Genomic DNA, 18,034 nt, shown 5'->3' with positions numbered 1-18,034 from the left:
GAGCACCAATTAAGTCAAAACGGTACAAAAACTATATAGACATTTTTCATTAAAAATAATTTTAGCCTCCAGCCGGACCTCCAGAGCCTCCTCGCCTCCGCTTCCTGCGGCGGCGGCGACCGCCGAACCCCGCCTCCCTGCCTCCTGGTTCTTCGCCCACCCTGGTTGGGTAGTTTTTTGTTCGGACTGGGTTTTTTTTTTGTTTGTTTTCTGGACTCGTAACCATAATTATATCATCCACAAGTCTTGATGTTAGTTGAACTGAAAATGCAGAAATGTGTTAAAAGGAGTGTTTTTTTAATTATTATTTTTTTTATTGAAGCCATAACAGTGGAACTGGAGGTGATGAAGCGAAAAGAGGTCATTTTGCAGAAATCGCTGGAGATTACAGACCAGGCCATCGCACAGCTGAGTGAGTAAGAGTAGAAAGAGGAGGGATATCTGCCTTTGGAGAAAGTTTCACGTGTTCACCGTAACAAAGCCAACGAGTGTGCACTTTTATTTTGACCAGTCATGAAAGTAATCAGCATCATGGAGGAGCTGACGGAGCACAAGGAGACAACAACCGGTGAACAGCCTGGTGAGCGCGCCTCCGCTTGTTCTTAAACCGCACCGCTTTCGACATTTAATCTTATTCGAATGTTGTTGCAGATATACTGACGCTCCTTCAAACCTACAAACAAGACTACACCAAGGCTCTGAGTGAAATAAAGAGTGAGTCTTACTCTGTGGCGTCAGTGACATTTTGTGAGATAAATTTTCGATAAGCAGACTGTTTTTGTGTTTCTGTACAGACCTGAAGGAGCAGCTGCGTCAGACGCGTGAGGAGTGCTCGGGACTTGAGGAGCGATACATCGGTGAGCGGCTTTTCTGAACTTCCGAGTCGCGTCACGGTTACACTCCCGATCTAAAGTCCTAACCTGTTTCTCTCAGCGGTAAAGACCGAACTGGAACAAAGGATAGCACAGCTGAACAGAACCGAAGACTCTGAAGCTGCCCTTGGTATTTATTTCAGTTCCCCCCCCCAAACATTCCTACTTATTAAAGAAAAATGTGGACTTACTTGGTTTCTTTCTATAATATTTGTCTTGTACATTATGCTTGTCTGTGTCAGTTGTGAGTATAGTACACCTGCACGGACAAATCCAGGCTTTAAAGAAGGCAATCGTAGCATCGCCTAGTAAAAAGGAGATTATAAGTGAGTACCACTCATCTTTACGAATGTAGTTTCAACCTTTTTGAAAGCGAGATGTTTAAATGTCCTTTTTGCTTTTCATTTTCTCCTCAGGGCTGCAGAAGGAGCTGCTGCAGAAAGATGAAGAACTAAAAGCCAAGACTGCAGACATAGAGAGACTGATTCCCAACTCACAGATAAGTGAGTGTCCAGGTCATATGGAAAATGTTTCAGCCTGTATTTTCTCTCCGGGTGGTTTGCAGACAGGCAGCTTTGTTGACACCTAAATTATCCCTGTGTAATGTTTTATCAGAGTAAAAACGGTCCCATTTATGGAAGGAAGTTCACTTGCAGCTGGAAGCCCAGAAAATTAATCACTTTGTTTCTGCAAGTAACAATTATTACAGTAACTGATTATTCTATAAATTTTTCTATTGATTCATTGATTAATCGCATATTTTTAATGTGACTGTTTAACAAAACCGACACATTCTGCAGGTTTTCATTGAACTTATTAAGCTTTTTACATGCAGTATTAGAAATACATTAGCAGAGACAAATTAACAAATAATTAAATTCCCTTTTGAATTTAATTATTTGTCACTTGAGGAGCTTTTAGTAAAAGATATTTACAGAAAAAGGGTATTTTTTATGTAAACGTAGAATGTATAAATGTTTTGTAACATTTTGGCTTAATTACTGCTCTGCATATGTTGTTGTTTTTTTCAGCAAATGGCCTTTTTTGACTCTGTCCAGTTAACCATTAATCTGTTACTAAATTAGTTAAGAATTATTTCAACTATCGATTAATCACAATTAATCTAATTAATCCAATTAATCATTTAATCATGATTAATCGTGATTAAATAATTAAATGATCAACACTTTCTACAGATTGTGAATTGTTTTCTGCCAATGAGATCCTCTTTTGCTGCAGCTGAGCACTGGCAGGGCGCGACGCACGTAGCATCCTCAGCGCTAAAAGCCTAAAAATAATTTATTTGAAGACCTGCAAGCAGATGTAGTTAGGATGTTTCTCAAGTTTTTAACATGTTCAGACCAGTCAGGAAACTCTCACTGATCTCACTCATTTGTTTTAATCTGCTGTTAAAAGGTCCCACCAAGATTTCAGCTCTGTTGTTCCCATTTACATTTATGTTTCAGTTTTAAAGATTATTGAGCTGCAGAATAACATCTGGACCCTTCAGAACAAGGATACCAATGAGACGACCAGTGAGATATCAGGTACTTTAAATTGTCACTGGTTCAGAGTTAAACATTTAAGGGAATTGTATCACAAATTCCTTAATTTACTTGTGGGGTGGGGGGGTTCAGAGCTGCAAAGGAGACTGGATGGTCTGCTGAGTGAGATAGACAGCAAAGACCAGGAAACCCTAAAACACAGTGAGTGAAACAGTTTCTAACACTTTCATTCCTCTAATCAGCACATCTCTGTCCTCGTGTGGTTCATTATGACATTTAATAAAACAAATGTAGTTGTTTTGTAGGCTCTTGACTTTGCGTTTTGCGTTTCAGTGATGACAGTCCTGACCCTGCAGAGCCAGGTGGAGTATCTTCAGAAACAGCTGTCGGCGACTGAGGTCTTACAATCCCACAGGATTACCCGTAAGTGCCTCTGGCAAACTGGAATAATATCTGAAGACTGGTTAATTTTCGCCTCGAAAAAGTATCCGGACACCTTCACTCTTTTTAAATGTTGCTGCAGCACCAGCCAGAAATGTTACGAAAAGAAGAGGATGGAAACCTGTTAAAGGTTGTAAATAACTTCAGAATATGGTGGAAGTTTAACCTCCTGAAGAAAAACAACCCTAGACATCAGGGGAAAGACTTAAAAATCATACTCAAACCTGATGGAGGTTGAACTTTTTTCCCCCCAAAGAAATATAGGCAAAAACAATAAATGTACCAAAAGGTGGTTCTAAAAAAACATTGAGTGAAAGAATTATAGTCTTTGGCACACTTTTCAGAATTTTACTTGTAAAAAAAAAAAAAAAAAAAAAAACTTCAAGAATCATATATAATTTTCCTTAAATCTCACAATAATGCAATATTTTGTCAATCATATATAATTTTCCTTAAATCTCACAATAATGCAATATTTTGTCTTGGTGTATCACATTATTGCAGAAGAGGATTAAGACCACTAAAAAGAAAAACAATCTTCTTTTTTTTCCTTCTATTTTGACCATTGTGAGTCCATTATTGATCTCCTGCAAATGACTAATAATTTTTTTTAATTCTTCCCGCAATCAGAACTCAACAGAGAGCTTGAAAACAAGCAGGCGCAGTTGCAAAACGTTTACTCGGAGATAAAGGAGAAGAACCAGGAAAACGGCGAACTGTGTAGGTGAAGCGAGAAAACGCCGCAATCTTTATCAGAAATGAACATTTACGTGTGCCTCATCACTTTGTTTCTGGTTAATTCAGTGGTAAAAATCTCTGTACTGCAAAGCCGGCTGAGAGAGTTCGAAAAGGAAAAGGAAAGTGAAGAAAAAAAAGCCGTTGCCACGGTATCCAGTGAGTGGTCTCCTGCTGTTTACGTTTTGTGTCTTCTTTTTACGATTGGAAAGAGCAAGTGAGACGTCATTGTTCATTTTGTGTTTACCTGACGCTTCGTAGAGCTGAAGGAACAACTGAAGATTAAAGAAGAGGAGAACCAGGAACAGCAGAACTTGATCCAAAGTAAGTTTAGTAAACATGTAGGCTGCTGGGAATATATTTAATTCATAAATGATTTAAAAAACATTTTTATTTCTACCAGCTCTGCAGATCAGCTTGAACCAGACTCAACCAGAGTGTTCTACAAATGAGCAGCAAATTCAAGGTGACTCTTACTTCTCTTCATCTCTTGCTGGAGGAAATGTTTTGAATTCAAAACTTATAATTTTTGATTTTACTTTTGGTAGACCTGCAGAAAAGTTTGGAAGCCAAGATTGTGGATCTCAAGAACAAATCTGATACAGTTACGTCTCTTGGTAAGCCGTAAAGCTGCGAGTATCTTTTCTATGATTTGGAAGACCAAAGGATGTCGATGGTAACAAAAAGCTTGTGTTTGTTTAAGCTCTTCAAGTTTCTACACTGACTGTGCAGCTGGAAGAGCTAAAGAAGCAGCTGGGAAACTCTGTTTCCCAAACTAAAGTTGAAGGTGGGTTTGCGTGAACTGTGCACACAAATGCTGTTTTAGCTATTTTAGCTAAATTACTTCAAGTGTTTCTTAAGGGAAAGGAACCCATATCCTGTACTTGTTGCTAAAAAATAGATTTAAAAAGGTTTATAAAGTAACAAAATAAAAAGCTTTCACCTATCACAAAAAATACAAATCTTTGTCTTTCTTATATCCTTGTACTGTGTACAGTTCAATATCAAGCTAGCTAGCTGACAAATATTTCTGTTTTTTTAAGAGCTTCAAAGAATTATTGACCAGAAAAGTGCAGAACTGGACAAAGTAACAGAAGAGCTGAAACAACGAAGCACGCAGTCCCAAAGACGTAAGACATAAGCCAACGACTAAATAAATAAATGACTCTTTTGGATGATATTTACGTGAGTCGACTAAAAATGTGCGGATCTTTCAGTTTTACAGATTATTGCTGTACAGGTAGAGATCGATCGATTGGTAGCTGTGGCCTCAAACGAATCAGATTACACCAAGATCCAAGGTGAGTAGCAAACACATTAGCATTATGCTAACACTGGATAAGTTTTAATTTAATATGAATTTAAAAAACTACTTGTAACTGCAGGACTTCAAGATCATCTCAGTCACCTGATAGAAGGAATTCGGGACACAGACAATGAAAACACAAAGCTCAGTAGGTATCATTGAAATGAGTGGTGCACTGCTGAGCATGCTCAGTAGCTGATCTGATATTATCACATCTTTCTCTGTCAGCATTTAAAATTTTGACTCAAAAAGACGAAATAGCCACGCTGAAGAAGGAGATGGAGAGCCAACTGGGAGCACAAGCTGAGAAAATTAAAGGTGATGCATAATAATAATAATAATAATAATAATAATAATAATAATAATAATAATAAACATCCCATGGACACACCTCACGCGTTCTTTTTCTTTCTTATTTCCAAGACCTGGAAAATCAATTGGAATCGGTCAGAACTGAGATAAAAAAGAAAACAAATTTGCTGGAGACGTCAACCTTGAGAATTGCGAATCTGTGTGAGTATTTAGTCCTTTTGGAAATAAGAATAAACATAATTACTAGATAATAAATAAAAAGAAACCATTAAGTCACTGCCTTGTTTATTTCGTTTAGCTGCTCAGATTATGGAACTGAATGAGAAAATCGTACCACTGCAGGAGGAAATATCAGACCTCAATGAGACGTATGCTGTAAACCTCGCAGGTAAAGCGATAACTAATACATTTACTTAAGGTTAAATTGTACTTTTGGCTCATATGCATGTGTTTCTAAATCTTCAGAACTTCAAGAGAGACTCGATTTTGCTCAGAAGAAACTGCAAAACACTGAAGCTCAGCTCATGGAGGCAGACGCAAGGAATTTTCAACTAGGTACAAACTCCTTTTATGTACTCGTTTAACATTTTGCTTGTTTTTAATTTGCCACTGGAATAACTGTGTGTTTTCTGTCTCTGTCAGTAATGGATATCGCCAATCTGAGGGCTGAGCTTAAAAAAGCAAAGCAAGGAACTTCTGTAACTGCTAAGAAGAAAGTTGCCGGTTTGTTATTATTTTTACGCAGTAATATAGCAAATACTTACTGTAGGGTGCCTTACAAAAGTATTCCTAGTAAATTTGTTTTCACATTTTGTCACAAACCTCTATGTATTTTATTATGATGTTATGTAATAGATCAACATAAAGTAGCGTATAGTTATACAGGAGGAAAGTAAGGAAAACCATCCGTGGATTTACATTCTTTTAAAAAATAAAAATGCGAAGTGCGGTGTGCGTTCAGCCAACTTGAGTCAAAACTTTATCGCATTGTCTTTTACCACAAATCTGTTTTGGGTATGTCCCTGCCAGCTTTGCACATCTATAGAATCAGATCTTTGCTAAAAAACTCAACTTCAGATTGAATGTATACAGTTTTCAGTGGATATTGGTCTGGATTTTGCCTAGTTTGTTTGTTTTCTAACCAGCCTTTAGGTTAACTTCCATTGACCATATAAATGCACAATTTGACATTTCAAAAATAAAATCGTTCAGTGGAGACATGCCAAATTCAAAAAAGAAATAAAAACTATTGTTTTTCGATTAAAAAAAGTTTTGGCGCTGGGTTTTTTGGCCGTAACGAAATTGCTTTAGCTTGTAAAACTGCAATGAAAACACGTCACACAAGTCACGTGATCAACGACCGGATGTTGCCACTGGCTCAAACCACGACGAAGAAGACGTCAGGAAGCGGTAGGCGGGCATGTTTTTAATTACTTATCGCGTGAACAAACGTACTCGCGCGTGATTTTAATTGCGGTTCTTGTTTAATGGAAATACCGCAATTGCAAAAATTGCGTTTGGTGACATCAGCGGAATATTGACAAAGTCTTGCGAACATTTGATTGGAAACGCAACTATTGAGACCTTCACAGGCCAGATGGATAAAAATTGGATTAAATTACACACAGGTGAACCACATTTACCAATTCGGTAACATTTTCACTCTAATTTTCCTTCTTGTTCACAGCTGTGCTACTGTTTGTTTATCTGCTAAATAAAAACACGTTTGCAAAGTAACAAAATGTGAAAATGTTTAAAGACTCAGAATGCTTTTCCAAGTCACTGTATGTGTGCGTGCGTGTCATAAATAGCCCCAAACAGCATGCAACACTTGCCTTAGGTAATTCTTCTCCCTCTCTTTTCAGCCCTGGAACAACAATTAAGAACACAGGATAAAGAAAACAGAAAACTTGAGAACGCCAATAGAGGTATAGAATGAGCCCTGCTGCTGTGTTCTGTTCAGCCTTCCTGTCATCTACTGGAAAAGATCAGTCTCTATTACCTGAATGTGGACGTGTTTCGGAAAATATTCCATTTTAAACTGCTTCTTATGCGCCAATCTGAAAATGGTCTCTTGTCACTTGGCGTTATAATCACTACAGCTCCTTTCTCACTCAGACTTAAAGCAGCAAACGGAGGAGCTGGAAACGTGCTGCAAAGCCAACACCCACTGTGAAGGTGAGAGGTCAAAAAAACCAAAAAGGACCTGCAGAGAAGATCTACTGTGTTATTTTGTGTTATTCACAGTAAGCTTCTGATAAAACAGACATGCAGAGGCAGCTACAGCAGAGCCAGGAGGATGCGGATCGTCTCCACCAGCAGCTGCAGGAGAAGGACGCCGCCCTGAGAAAGCTGCAGCACAACTTCGAGCAACAGCAGCGGGAGAAGGAGCGGCTGCAGGAAGACTACAACAGTATGTTCACCTCGGAACTACAGGTTAAACACGAGCTCAGATCAGAACCAGGAAGTCATGCTTTGTTCCTCTCCTCTCAGACGCCGTGGCCAAACTGACCAACGTGGAAGACAGGACCATCTATAACAGTGAGTCACACACAAGAGTCAGGATTGCTAAGAGAGCAACTAGAAATGCACTGATTGCAGTATTTTGGTCGATAACCGATCTTTAAAAAAAAACCCAGACTTTCCAGTTCCATTGTAATCAAATTTTTTTGGTTTGTTTGTTTGAAAAGTTGCTCAATATAGCAACAAAATCACTAAGTTTACAACAGTGGTGTGGCTGTTGTTAACCACGCACATAAAGATGTGACCGGGTCACCGCAGAACAAAAAGAGACAGCAGCTGCATTTCCATTGATCATATAATTGGGCAAATTGGAATTACGAAAACAAATTTGCTTTATGAAAACACAGCAATTTAAAAAAAAAAAAAAACTCATGTTTTTTGCTAAAAGGTTTTTGCGTTAGGAGAAGGTGTTTTTTCAGCTACATTAAAATTAGTGTATTTAGTAAAATTGCAAATTCGCATCACACCAGCATCAACAACCAGATGTTAGCACTGACGGAAAAGATGAAGGAGACGGCAGGAAGTGGTAGGAGGGTGATGGCACGGCATGTTTTTTGTTTTGTTTTAATGACTTATCACGTGAACAGACATATTCCCGTGTGATTTTAATTGTGTTTCATATTTAATGGAAACAGAGCAATTGCGAAAATGTGTATTTTGACATGAGCCTAATATTGACAGAGTTTTGTGCACCTTTGTAATGGAAACATAACTACTGGCTAATTTTCAGACCTTTGTGTCAGTAGATAATATCGGTGGAAAGATCAGTTTCACACCAGTCACCCAAACTTAAAGAAATCAAGGTCGATTTATCAGTGCAACCCTAAAAGTAACACACAGACACCGTGTATTCTGCATGTTTAAACTTTTTTTAAAAAAATGTAACAAACACACAATCTGCATTTCTCCCTTTTCCAGCAAAGATCACCTGGGATCCAAACACGGCACATCCCAGATTAGTTTTCTTTAACGACAACACCGAGGTATCCACCACCAACGACGTACCCCAGTTCCAGGACAACCCCGGCAGGTTCGACGTGGTTCTCGGCGTTCTGGGCTCAACCGGCTTCTCGAGAGGCCGCCATTACTGGGAGGTGTCCGTAGCTGATAAACTTTGCTACCACATCGGGATGGTCAGCGAATCGGCCAAGAGGAAAGGATCGTTGTCCTTCAGGCCCGCGAAGGGTTTCTGGACCATTGTCCTGAACAAACAGAATGAGCTCAAAGCGATTGACAGGACATCGGTAACCCTTCAGGTTGAGAGGCTGCCCATTACTCTGGGCATCCTGCTGGACTACAACAAGGGACAGGTGTCCTTCTACGACTCTGGCGCCAGATCTCATCTGTACTCGTTCTCAGGTCAAGAGTTTACCGACAGAATCTTCCCGTTTCTCAACTACTGCGTTGAGGATGTCGAAAATCCTCAGCCAATAGTTTTACTGCCTCCAGGATCAACTGACTGGATTAATTAAGCAACACAATAAGTCAGGTTTTGGCACATTTGTCCAAAAGTCACATGATTTAATAATCAAATATTTTATTGTCTTTATGAATGATTTTGATCCAATAAATCAACAAACTTAAAGTGTTTATTGACCTCTGACTGTCATCTTCTAGGTGTAATAAACATCAACTGCAACCTGTGTAGTTTTATTGAAACTCAACCGTTCAACTTCATAAAACAAAGCATGTTTTTATTGAAAACATGTTGGCATTGAGAAACATTACAAATCTCTGTAGAAAAAAACCCATTCACGTCAAATGATCACAAAGGATTTCATCACAGTTTAAACAATTACATGGGTTTGAAAAAGAACAGCAAAAAAACAAAAAAAAACAAAAACAGAGTTCCTACAGGGTCTGGAAAAGCAGAGACGCACCAGTCAATCAACCGCAGATCGGAATCACAAAGTTTTATAACAAGTGATCGGAGTGTCTGCTGCCAGAAAAATCTGACACGCCGATCACCAAAAAAAAGAAAAAAAAACTCCCACTATTTTATTTGTCAAATGACATGAGGTAAATATAAACGTTTTATACGTTGTCATGTGCTGTGAGGCATCAATAGGGATAATCTTATAATTCCTTCATTCAACCCCAATCAAAAAACTTGTTTTTCCCTCCACTTTCCTTTGCTTCATGCCTTGTGGACAAAAGTCAGAATCAGCAGACCACAGCGGCAAGGAAAATTAGAAATCAGTATCGATGGTGCATTTCTATTTAAAACAATGGGAAAATATGGAATTTGATTTATACTTATTCCAGGTCTGGACCAGTAACAGAAATATATTTAATGAAATATTTATTTTCACACCTAATTGTCTGCATGAAAAAAAACAAACAAAAAAACTGTAGAAACTGCTGTTAAAGTGTTTTTTTTTTAAGTTGTACATCTGTCTTTTCTCTCCATCCAGTCTTCTGTTGAATAATCTCTCTGTCCAGCCATCAATCCATCCATCCATCAGCTCCCTTGTGGTGTTTCAAGGTTTCATCTTTAACACTGTACGAACATCTGATGTAAAATCATCCAAAAACCTTTCTATTGTTTCTTAAATACGGGGCAAAAATTGACTGAGAAATCTGAGTATCTGAGACTGGAAAAGCGTGGACCTTCTATGTAAGAAGTGTGTAGGAAATCTAAGGAATGCAGTATCTGCATGCATGTCCTCTGATACAGACTTCTGCTCAGTCTCTTCCTGCAGTGCCAGCTACACTCCTGTAGAAGTGGGCGACAAACGTGGGGTCCTTCTCCTCCAGCATGTGCAGGAAATGATTCCTCTCCTCTTCCCCCCAGGACTCAAACCACTGGGTCCACAGCCGGAGTTGGCATTCAAAGATGTTGGGGAGTTTGTCTTTGACCTGTCACAAAGCAGTAGTTAAGATTTTTATTTTTTAAAGTGTCATCTCAAGAAATGCATGTTCACCTGTAACAGAGCAGAGAGTACCTGAAGGGTGCTGAGTGAGTCTAGGAGAGTGCACACTTTCCCCGGCACGGCTTTGCCAACAAGATCCTGCAGGAACCTCTCCTTCTGGGGGTCATTCCAGCCTTGGAACCAGCTCAGGACACATCGCTGCTCCTGGAAGGTCACATAGGAGATGGGCTCTGGTTGTCTGTCTTGACCGGCGCAGGACAGGTTCTCCAGGCTGGGAGGGCTGGCTGCAGCCTGAGGAGCTGATGGCAGGTCAAACTGGCCTGGAGAAGGCAGGCCAGCCCCGCTGTTGCTCTGGGTAGCAGGGGTCGCTGCTCCTGCTGGTACACTAGTGGGATTATAGGGACTGCCGAGGATATTCGGGGCTGTAAATTGCTGGCCATCAGCGGCCTGCCGCTGGTATGGACCTTGACTGACCTGACTGAACCACGACATTTCTCAGAAAGTGTTTTCAACCAGAAAAAAGTTTGCTGGAGTTTGAAACGCCAGCGGCGGAGAAACCCTCCCGGGTTTGTTTACATGCGGTTTAAGCAAGACCGCCGCTCAAGCGTTAATTTAAAGCTAGCATCACTTAACACCAGCTGTTTAAATTACCAAAACCGGCTTAATTTGAAGTTAAACTACGTCATTTTGCTCATATTTAGATACCTGTTATGTCTACTTAGCAGCAGTCGTGTAGTTGCAAAAATACACAGGAAACGGAAACAGTTTAAAACCTCTTTCTGTACGGAAGTGAAGATTGCGCAGGATTTGCGCAAAATGTTGTCTATAGTTACAAAAAGTAAAACATTGATATAGATTTATAACATATATGTACACAAATTTGAAGTGCATAATGTGAATTGTGTGTTCTGTAAACTTAATTTTTCTTTTAGTTATTTTAATATTTATGAGAGGTGTTGTGTCTAGATGGGTTTCACCATCTAAATGCGCATTCTTACTGTCACAAGCTTACGGCAACAGGCTATATACGTCATGGTGCATTCAAGTACACATCGTACTAGAAATCATCTGTTTTGAAAGAGGCTTACAATTATTTTATCACATTCTTTTTTTAATCAAATATCAAAACAACCCTTTTCAGTACCAGATATTGCAAAAGACCGTATCAGGTCCTGAGGACAAATTTAATTTTGGGCTTCGCCTCCAGTTAAGGTGCTAAAAGGGAGATCAGTACAATACCACTGACCTCCATTTTATATGTTAAATATTTTCATAAGTTAGTATGATAGTAAACATACCACGCTCTCTTTTTAGGAGTTTTCAGAATTATGATGTGTGTCTAATTTGTCAACGAGAAAATCACATTAATTTCGAAGTCATTCCGAGATTTACAGTTTCATGTACGACTCGACTTAAATGCACCACGGATTTCAACGCTGCTGTAAAACGCTGTGCAGGGGCGCATCTTGACGGGGGACCGTGACTCTTCACAACACCAGGAAGTGAGCGGCGGTGACGCAGGGTGGAGGAAGGCGGCGCTCGGCGAACTAGTTGGGAACTGACTAGAGGAACGGAAAATGGCGGACCTCGAAGACGTTACGCTGGACGGGAGACCGCTCCAGTCCCTCCGTGTGGCGGACCTCAAAGCGGCTCTGGAGGAGAGGGGGCTGTCGAAAAGCGGACAGAAGAATGCTCTCATTAAAAGACTTAAAGGGGTAAGGTTTACAGCGAAACGCAGTGCCGCTGGTGAATCCCTAGCTAGCGTCAACGATGAGACGGGCTGATGCTCTCCGTAGAGGGCCGATAACTGAGTGTCGTTACTGCCGAGCGTAGTGGAGTTATCGAGGCTGAGCCCAGCTGTTAAATGTCTGCTTGTTCCGCATACTTGCTTGTTGCGGTTCTGTCTGCACAGCCTTGCCGATCTCAATGTGTGCACTGTAGTTCATCCAACTTATTAGCCAACGCTAAACTGTTTGTTGGTGTAATGTTGTGCAGTTAGCCTGTTAGCTTCCCCCTGCTAACGCAGTGAAATGAGCGGTGGCCTGAGCTGCTGGCTCGCTTCTGTGTCCACTACAAAATAAACCCGGTTAGGGTGCTGGGGTGCGCTCCCCGTGAGTCTTGTTTGCGCCACTTTGTTTACATTTCGACATTTTCCGCCATGAAACTTGGCGTCAGTCTCTGTCCCGTCAAACACCGCGGTGTGTGTACAATGTACCCGCTGAAATGCAGTAAATAATTAAGTGGTACACAAATGTCAGCGGCTAGCTCGTTTGACTTTTTTGTTTTTCCTTTTTTGAATGTAATCAGCGCTTTTTGACAACTTAATATTTTATTATGTTTACTTTAGGGCTTTATATCACTTGTTGCTACATTATGTCAGTTTTTGTTGTTGCTAAGAATCTTATGGTTGCGAAGTTGTAAAAAAATACTGTCTTTGACATTTATCAGATATTAGTTTGTATGTATTTATTTGTGTTCATATACCAGGGTGAATAATACCTTGATTATTCAGTTAGGTTACTTTTTATATTGTGCATGTGGTTCATTATTATAGTATCAGAGAGCTCAATAATAATGGTTATGATTAAGTGTCATTGTGAAAATTTGCCCGTAGGTTGACAGTTGCCACATTTGTTTGGGTTGGGTCGGGTCCCATTACCTAAACCCAGCTTACTTGCTTCTGATAAGAAAACGTTAACGTATCAACAGGTTTTCTGGTTGCTTACTGCACTTAGATTTATCTATAAAGACCATCAGATTCCACATTAGGGGGAAAAAAGAAGAGCATTTTTGCTTGCATGGCTTTTTAGAAAAGTTTTCACATTTTGTCAAATTACAGCAAAAAAAGCTCCAAATTTTTTTGGAGGGATTATATGTGACATTCAAACACAAACCTGAGCATAGTTGTAAAGTGAAATAAAAATAATATTGTTATTGTTTTATTTTTACATTCTTTTCTTTTACAAAATAAAAAAATATATATTTGAAAAGTGTTATGTGAAAAGTGTTTAAACATGTCACTCAGCATCGTTCAGTCAATCTTCCCAAAATGAAAGCAGTATTGCACATTAAGACACGACCTTGCACTTGGTCAGATGAGGGCAAAACTAAACTGTTTGGCTTATATTTAAAAAGCATTCTTGTCAGAAAAATAAAAAGCATAACAATACACATCAATCTGAACACATTACCACATAAGTGGCCCATTTTCAGATTTTAGTTTGTTAAAAAAAATCATTCTCTTCATTTACTTAATTGCACTCATTTAAGTAGATTTATCATATAATATGCCTGTAGGATTCTTGAAAAAAAATGTGGGTTTTAATTTGGTTACATGTTAAATAGTGAGATTAATTTTTTTTTTGCTAGTTGCATTCCGTATGCTCATCCCTTTTATTAAATGTAAAACATTAATTAACAGAGCCTGTTGTGTATATCTCCACAACAGGCTCTCATGCTGGAGAATTTGCAGAAGACCTCCACTACGCATGTCGGACTGCAGCCCAACTCTCAGGTAAATCTCAGAGGTGCTTTTATTGTCATTTCAAAGGCTGGGAGTCTTTTTAAGCGACAATCTCTGATCTATAAATAACCAAATGTGTTTTAACACACCACTTCTTTATACGTCTGCAAAAGTACGTTTGGTTGCCCCTGCGGGACTGCGCTTGATCATTTTTCATTTCTAATATCATATCTATATTTAGATTGGCGAGGAAATGAGCCAGAACAGTTTTATCAAGCAGTATCTGGCTAAGCAACAAGAGCTCCTGAGGCAGCGTCTGGAGAGAGAGGCCCGTGAAGCGTATGAAACGAACGGTGAGTGCTGCTAGAGAACCGTCCACTGCTATTATTTATGACTCGCCTCGTTGGTCTGTTTGAAAGTTTGTCATTCTCTGTTTGTGAGCAGAGCAAGAGGGCCACACACAGGTTAACAACAGTACATCGTGCCCTCCTCCTGCCCAGGTTAGTAAGCTGCTTTTTCCTTCCTTCCTTTCTTCTTCTTTTTTTTTTTTTTTTTGCATGTCTTTTATTATTTTTATCATTCCTTTCCCCACTAAAGGGACTTTTTTGGTTGTATGAGAAAATTTGTAGTGCCATGTACAGATATGTGCCTTGAATTCGTCCCGTTTTGTGATGTTATGACCATGAACTGCAACGCAGGAGAGGGATTTTAGGATATGCTACCACATATTTGTGCACAATTATGAAGTAGACAAAAAAAAAAAGAAAAATGTTTTTCAATTGAAAACTGAAAAATGTGGTGTCTGTTTATATTCAGTACTTTGAATAACTAGCGGTTTGGGGTGTATCCCTACCAGCTTCGCTTATCTAGGTGCTGATATTTTTGCCCATTGTTGCATTCAGATTGGTTTAAGCTGCAGAATAAAATACATTGAGAGTGCCTGGAAATAACAAATATTTTAAGGCTTGCCACACATTTCTTAATTGGAATTGGTCTGAATGTTGACCGGTTCATTCTCACACATGAACGTGCTTTCATCTGGACCTGTACAGAGTATGTTCTGGTGTGTGCCGAGTTGTTCCGCTAGAACAGGAACCTCCACCCTCGTCTGAAGTTTTTTTCCGTAGTTCCTAACAGGTTTCTTCTGTATTAAAATCTGTGTCAATTTCATCAGATCTAGACCAGTTTTCTCCTCCATATGGGACAACAGCACAAAGGGAAATGCGTGCTCAGATTGCTGTGCAGCATTAGTTTTCCATATTGCACTTTGCATATTAGCCAAAAACTTAAATTTTAGTTTCATCTGCGCATGTCACCATTTTCCAGATGTTTGCTGTGTCTACTTATCTTGCGGCAAATGTTAAATAGGACCTCTTGTGGCTTTATTTTTTCCAGTCTTTCATAAGGGTCACATATGTGGATTAAATAAGTAATATCAGTCCTATTATCAGACTTTTCCATTGGAGCTCTGGGTCTGTAGAGATAACATTGACTTCTCGTTTGCTTCTCTGATCAATGCTTTCATTGTACAGCCTGTTTATTTAGTTGCACGGCCTTGTCTTGGATTTTCAGATGAGGGATTAATCTGTATAAAATGTTCAGCACTTGGGATGCTGTTTTATGACCTTAACTAGGATTTAAACTTCTTCAAAACTTTCTTCCTGTCTGCTATCTTCCTTGCTCTTCACAATATTGTCAACTCTAAACTAGGGCTTGACAATATGGCCGAAAACAGTCTGATGATGAGCATTTTATATCAGTCTTTTGATAATTATTGATTCGTTTTTTTTTTTTGTTTGTTTGTTTTAAATATGTTAAATACAGCCAAAATGGTGTCCTGGTCTTTCCTGATTTATCCACAGTCATCACTTCATGTTGTTGTTTTTTATTTTTAAGCAGTTATGAGGCACAGTAACAAGTTACTCAACAGGTTGTTGCTAGGTAACCAAAAAGTGAGTGACGTATTTGGTGCCATCCACGTTAGTTGTGAGAGGTTGAGCAGCTAAAGTCTTTCCTCTGCCTACATCCCCCAGAATGCTGTGCAGTTCAGTGAATATTCTATATATTGCATATTCTATCCAACACACTAACTATGTATATGTATATAATGTGTCTGTTGTGACACATCCATCCATCCATCCATCCATCCATTTATTTATTTATTTATTTTTTCTGTACACCCTTGTCCCTTAGAGGGGTCTGGAGGGTTTCTGGTGCCAATCTCCAGCTAACGTATTGTTTGATTTATTGTCTATATCAAACCTGTGAGGCCTTCGCAGAACAGCTGGATTTATACTCAGCTGAAGGCACAGAGATGACTTCTGTACACTAACAAGGGAGTTTTGAAGTCAGACTGTTTCACCGGTTTTTGTTTGGGGGTGTTACAGTAAAAGAGGTCTGACTGCATTTTAATGCCACGATCTCAAGATTTTTGATTTGTTAAAAAAAAGGTTAAAATCATGGATAATTTACTTTACACTCCAGTTATTGATTAAATGAATAACAATACAACTAAGTCTGCGGAAATACCAATTTAGTCACTATTTTTCTAAGAGAGGTTATCATAATTCATTTCGTTGCTCATCAGGAAGTCACACCAGCTGCTCAACATAAGCCCCCTGGGCCCTCGGATGGAGAGGGATTCTTTGGTTCGGTCAATGCAGGACAGGGGAACAGGAACCAGGAGGCAGACGTGTCCAGCCCCCCTGCTTCCGGCTCCATGGCTATGCGAGCTCCTGCTTCAGAGCAGCGGTCAGAGCGAGGTTCTGCCTCCAGCGAGGTTGCAGGCGACAGTGATGACGACGACAGTGAGGAGGATGGCGACGATGACGAAGACTGGGGCAGCAGCGCCCCGAGAAGAAGCCTCCGAGAGCCTGCCAGAGTGCCCGCGGCGCGGTCCGGTGCAGCACGCCACCCGCAGCCCCAGCAGCAGCACATCCCCCCTCTTTTGTCTCCTCAGCTCCGGCAGCCAACGCCTCCTCCTTCCCCTCCTCCAGAGTTATCGTTCCCCTTACCTGACACCCCCAAACAGAGCCCACCGAGTCCCCCTGTTGCCGCGGCCAGGCACTCGCCCAGCTCCTCCAGCTCCGGCTCGTCCAGCAGCGGCAGTCGCAGTAGCAGCCCAGAGCCGCAGAGAAGTGCCGACCGTAAACCCGGTCCGCTTACCCTTCTGGCACGTAAAATGGAGTCCGAGGGTGCCTTCTCCGGAGGAGGCTGGCTTGGCCCTGATGGCGAAGGTGACAGGCAAGACAGCGGTTCAGCTTCACTTATGGCTTTTCCTGGCAAAGGGCCTCTGGATGGTTTGGGGTCCGCCGGAGTGATTCCAGGCACACATTCAGCCCACATCCAACTATCTGGGGGTATACGCAAGGCCGCTGTAGCGGAGGAAAGAGAGAGGGAGCGGGTGATTGAGATGGAAAGACAAGAAAAGCAAAGACAACTTGAGCGGGCAGCAGAGGAAGAACGACAAAGAGCCATCGCACTGGAACGGGAGAGAGAGAGGATTGAGCACCAGCAAGCTTTAGAAAGAGAGGAGAGAGAAAAACGAGAGCGAGAGCTTGCTCTTGAAAAAGCGAGACGAGAGAGGGAAGAAGCTTTGGCTAGAGAGAGGGAGGAACGAGAGAGGGCAATGGAGCTAGAGCGGCAAAAAGAGCTTGAAAGACAGAGAGCTTTGGAGGAAGAACGTCTGCTGAAAGAGAGGAAGGAGAAGGAGAAACGGGAGAGAGAGGAAATGGAGAGGGCAATGGAACGAGAAAGAGCCAAGGAGAGAGAACGGCTAGAGAGAGAGAGAGCTCTGGAGGCTGAGCGAAGGGAGAAGGAAAGACTTGAGAGAGAGAGAGCTCTGGAGCAGGAAAGACTGGAGAGGGAAAGGATAGAAAGAGAGAGAGCTCTGGAGAAGGAGAGATTGGAAAAAGAAAGACTTGAGAGAGAGAAAGCCCTGGAGAAGGAGAGATTGGAAAAAGAAAGACTTGAGAGAGAGAAAGCCCTGGAGAAGGAGAGATTGG

General features: G+C 40.6%; 3 protein-coding genes across 4 annotated transcripts in view; 2 read left to right on the top strand and 1 right to left on the bottom strand.

Annotated features, from left to right (window-relative positions):
• The window catches only part of LOC103138405 (myosin-2 heavy chain), a 14,161-nt gene extending 4,828 nt beyond the window's left edge, over positions 1-9,333 (top strand). The window contains exons 15-43 of the mRNA XM_007552577.2: positions 323-412; positions 512-580; positions 652-714; positions 795-857; positions 934-1,002; positions 1,115-1,198; positions 1,289-1,375; positions 2,339-2,419; positions 2,510-2,578; positions 2,711-2,800; positions 3,449-3,538; positions 3,623-3,712; positions 3,815-3,877; positions 3,957-4,019; positions 4,102-4,170; positions 4,257-4,340; positions 4,597-4,683; positions 4,771-4,854; positions 4,939-5,007; positions 5,088-5,177; positions 5,283-5,372; positions 5,470-5,559; positions 5,637-5,726; positions 5,814-5,894; positions 7,037-7,099; positions 7,290-7,349; positions 7,438-7,584; positions 7,665-7,712; positions 8,613-9,333. Of these exons, the coding sequence (XP_007552639.1) occupies positions 323-412; positions 512-580; positions 652-714; positions 795-857; positions 934-1,002; positions 1,115-1,198; positions 1,289-1,375; positions 2,339-2,419; positions 2,510-2,578; positions 2,711-2,800; positions 3,449-3,538; positions 3,623-3,712; positions 3,815-3,877; positions 3,957-4,019; positions 4,102-4,170; positions 4,257-4,340; positions 4,597-4,683; positions 4,771-4,854; positions 4,939-5,007; positions 5,088-5,177; positions 5,283-5,372; positions 5,470-5,559; positions 5,637-5,726; positions 5,814-5,894; positions 7,037-7,099; positions 7,290-7,349; positions 7,438-7,584; positions 7,665-7,712; positions 8,613-9,166 (2,777 nt within the window). The 3' untranslated portion in view covers positions 9,167-9,333. The remainder of the gene's footprint in view (positions 1-322; positions 413-511; positions 581-651; positions 715-794; positions 858-933; positions 1,003-1,114; positions 1,199-1,288; positions 1,376-2,338; positions 2,420-2,509; positions 2,579-2,710; positions 2,801-3,448; positions 3,539-3,622; positions 3,713-3,814; positions 3,878-3,956; positions 4,020-4,101; positions 4,171-4,256; positions 4,341-4,596; positions 4,684-4,770; positions 4,855-4,938; positions 5,008-5,087; positions 5,178-5,282; positions 5,373-5,469; positions 5,560-5,636; positions 5,727-5,813; positions 5,895-7,036; positions 7,100-7,289; positions 7,350-7,437; positions 7,585-7,664; positions 7,713-8,612) is intronic.
• Positions 9,334-10,288: 955 nt separating this feature from the next.
• Positions 10,289-11,348, bottom strand: cunh14orf119 (chromosome unknown C14orf119 homolog). 2 transcript variants are annotated; one of them, XM_016671752.1, is made up of 2 exons: positions 10,619-11,348; positions 10,289-10,553 (listed from the first exon to the last, which is right to left on the bottom strand). In XM_016671752.1, exons 1-2 carry the CDS (start codon positions 11,057-11,059, stop codon positions 10,380-10,382), a joined length of 615 nt encoding a protein of 204 aa, XP_016527238.1. In that variant the 5' UTR covers positions 11,060-11,348; the 3' UTR covers positions 10,289-10,379. The 2 variants fall into 2 exon arrangements, with proteins under 2 accessions (XP_016527238.1, XP_007552638.1); XM_007552576.2 differs by having other exon boundaries at positions 10,640-11,345.
• A 724-nt stretch (positions 11,349-12,072) lies between these two features.
• The window catches only part of LOC103138403 (apoptotic chromatin condensation inducer in the nucleus-like), an 18,247-nt gene continuing 12,285 nt past the window's right edge, over positions 12,073-18,034 (top strand). The window contains 6 exon segments of the mRNA XM_016671751.1: positions 12,073-12,282; positions 14,016-14,081; positions 14,272-14,383; positions 14,475-14,530; positions 16,618-18,031; position 18,034. The exon segment at position 18,034 is cut by the window's right edge and continues 1,528 nt beyond it. Coding sequence (XP_016527237.1) covers positions 12,145-12,282; positions 14,016-14,081; positions 14,272-14,383; positions 14,475-14,530; positions 16,618-18,031; position 18,034 — 1,787 coding nt within the window. The 5' untranslated portion in view covers positions 12,073-12,144.

Source organism: Poecilia formosa, unplaced genomic scaffold (genome assembly GCF_000485575.1).
Source record: "Poecilia formosa unplaced genomic scaffold, Poecilia_formosa-5.1.2 Scaffold49, whole genome shotgun sequence".
In the NCBI taxonomy this organism is placed as follows: Eukaryota; Metazoa; Chordata; class Actinopteri; order Cyprinodontiformes; family Poeciliidae; genus Poecilia; species Poecilia formosa.
This window is presented reverse-complemented; position numbering and strand designations above follow the sequence as displayed.

What these genes read in the sequence shown, in the direction of transcription:
- cunh14orf119 (XM_016671752.1), bottom strand. Translation starts at nt 11,059, where the DNA reads ATGTCGTGGTTCAGTCAGGTCAGTCAAGGTCCATACCAGCGGCAGGCC. An exon ending in TACTCTCTGCTCTGTTACAG is followed by an intron (nt 10,554 to 10,618) that starts GTGAACATGCAT and finishes GCTTTGTGACAG; the next exon opens with GTCAAAGACAAACTCCCCAA.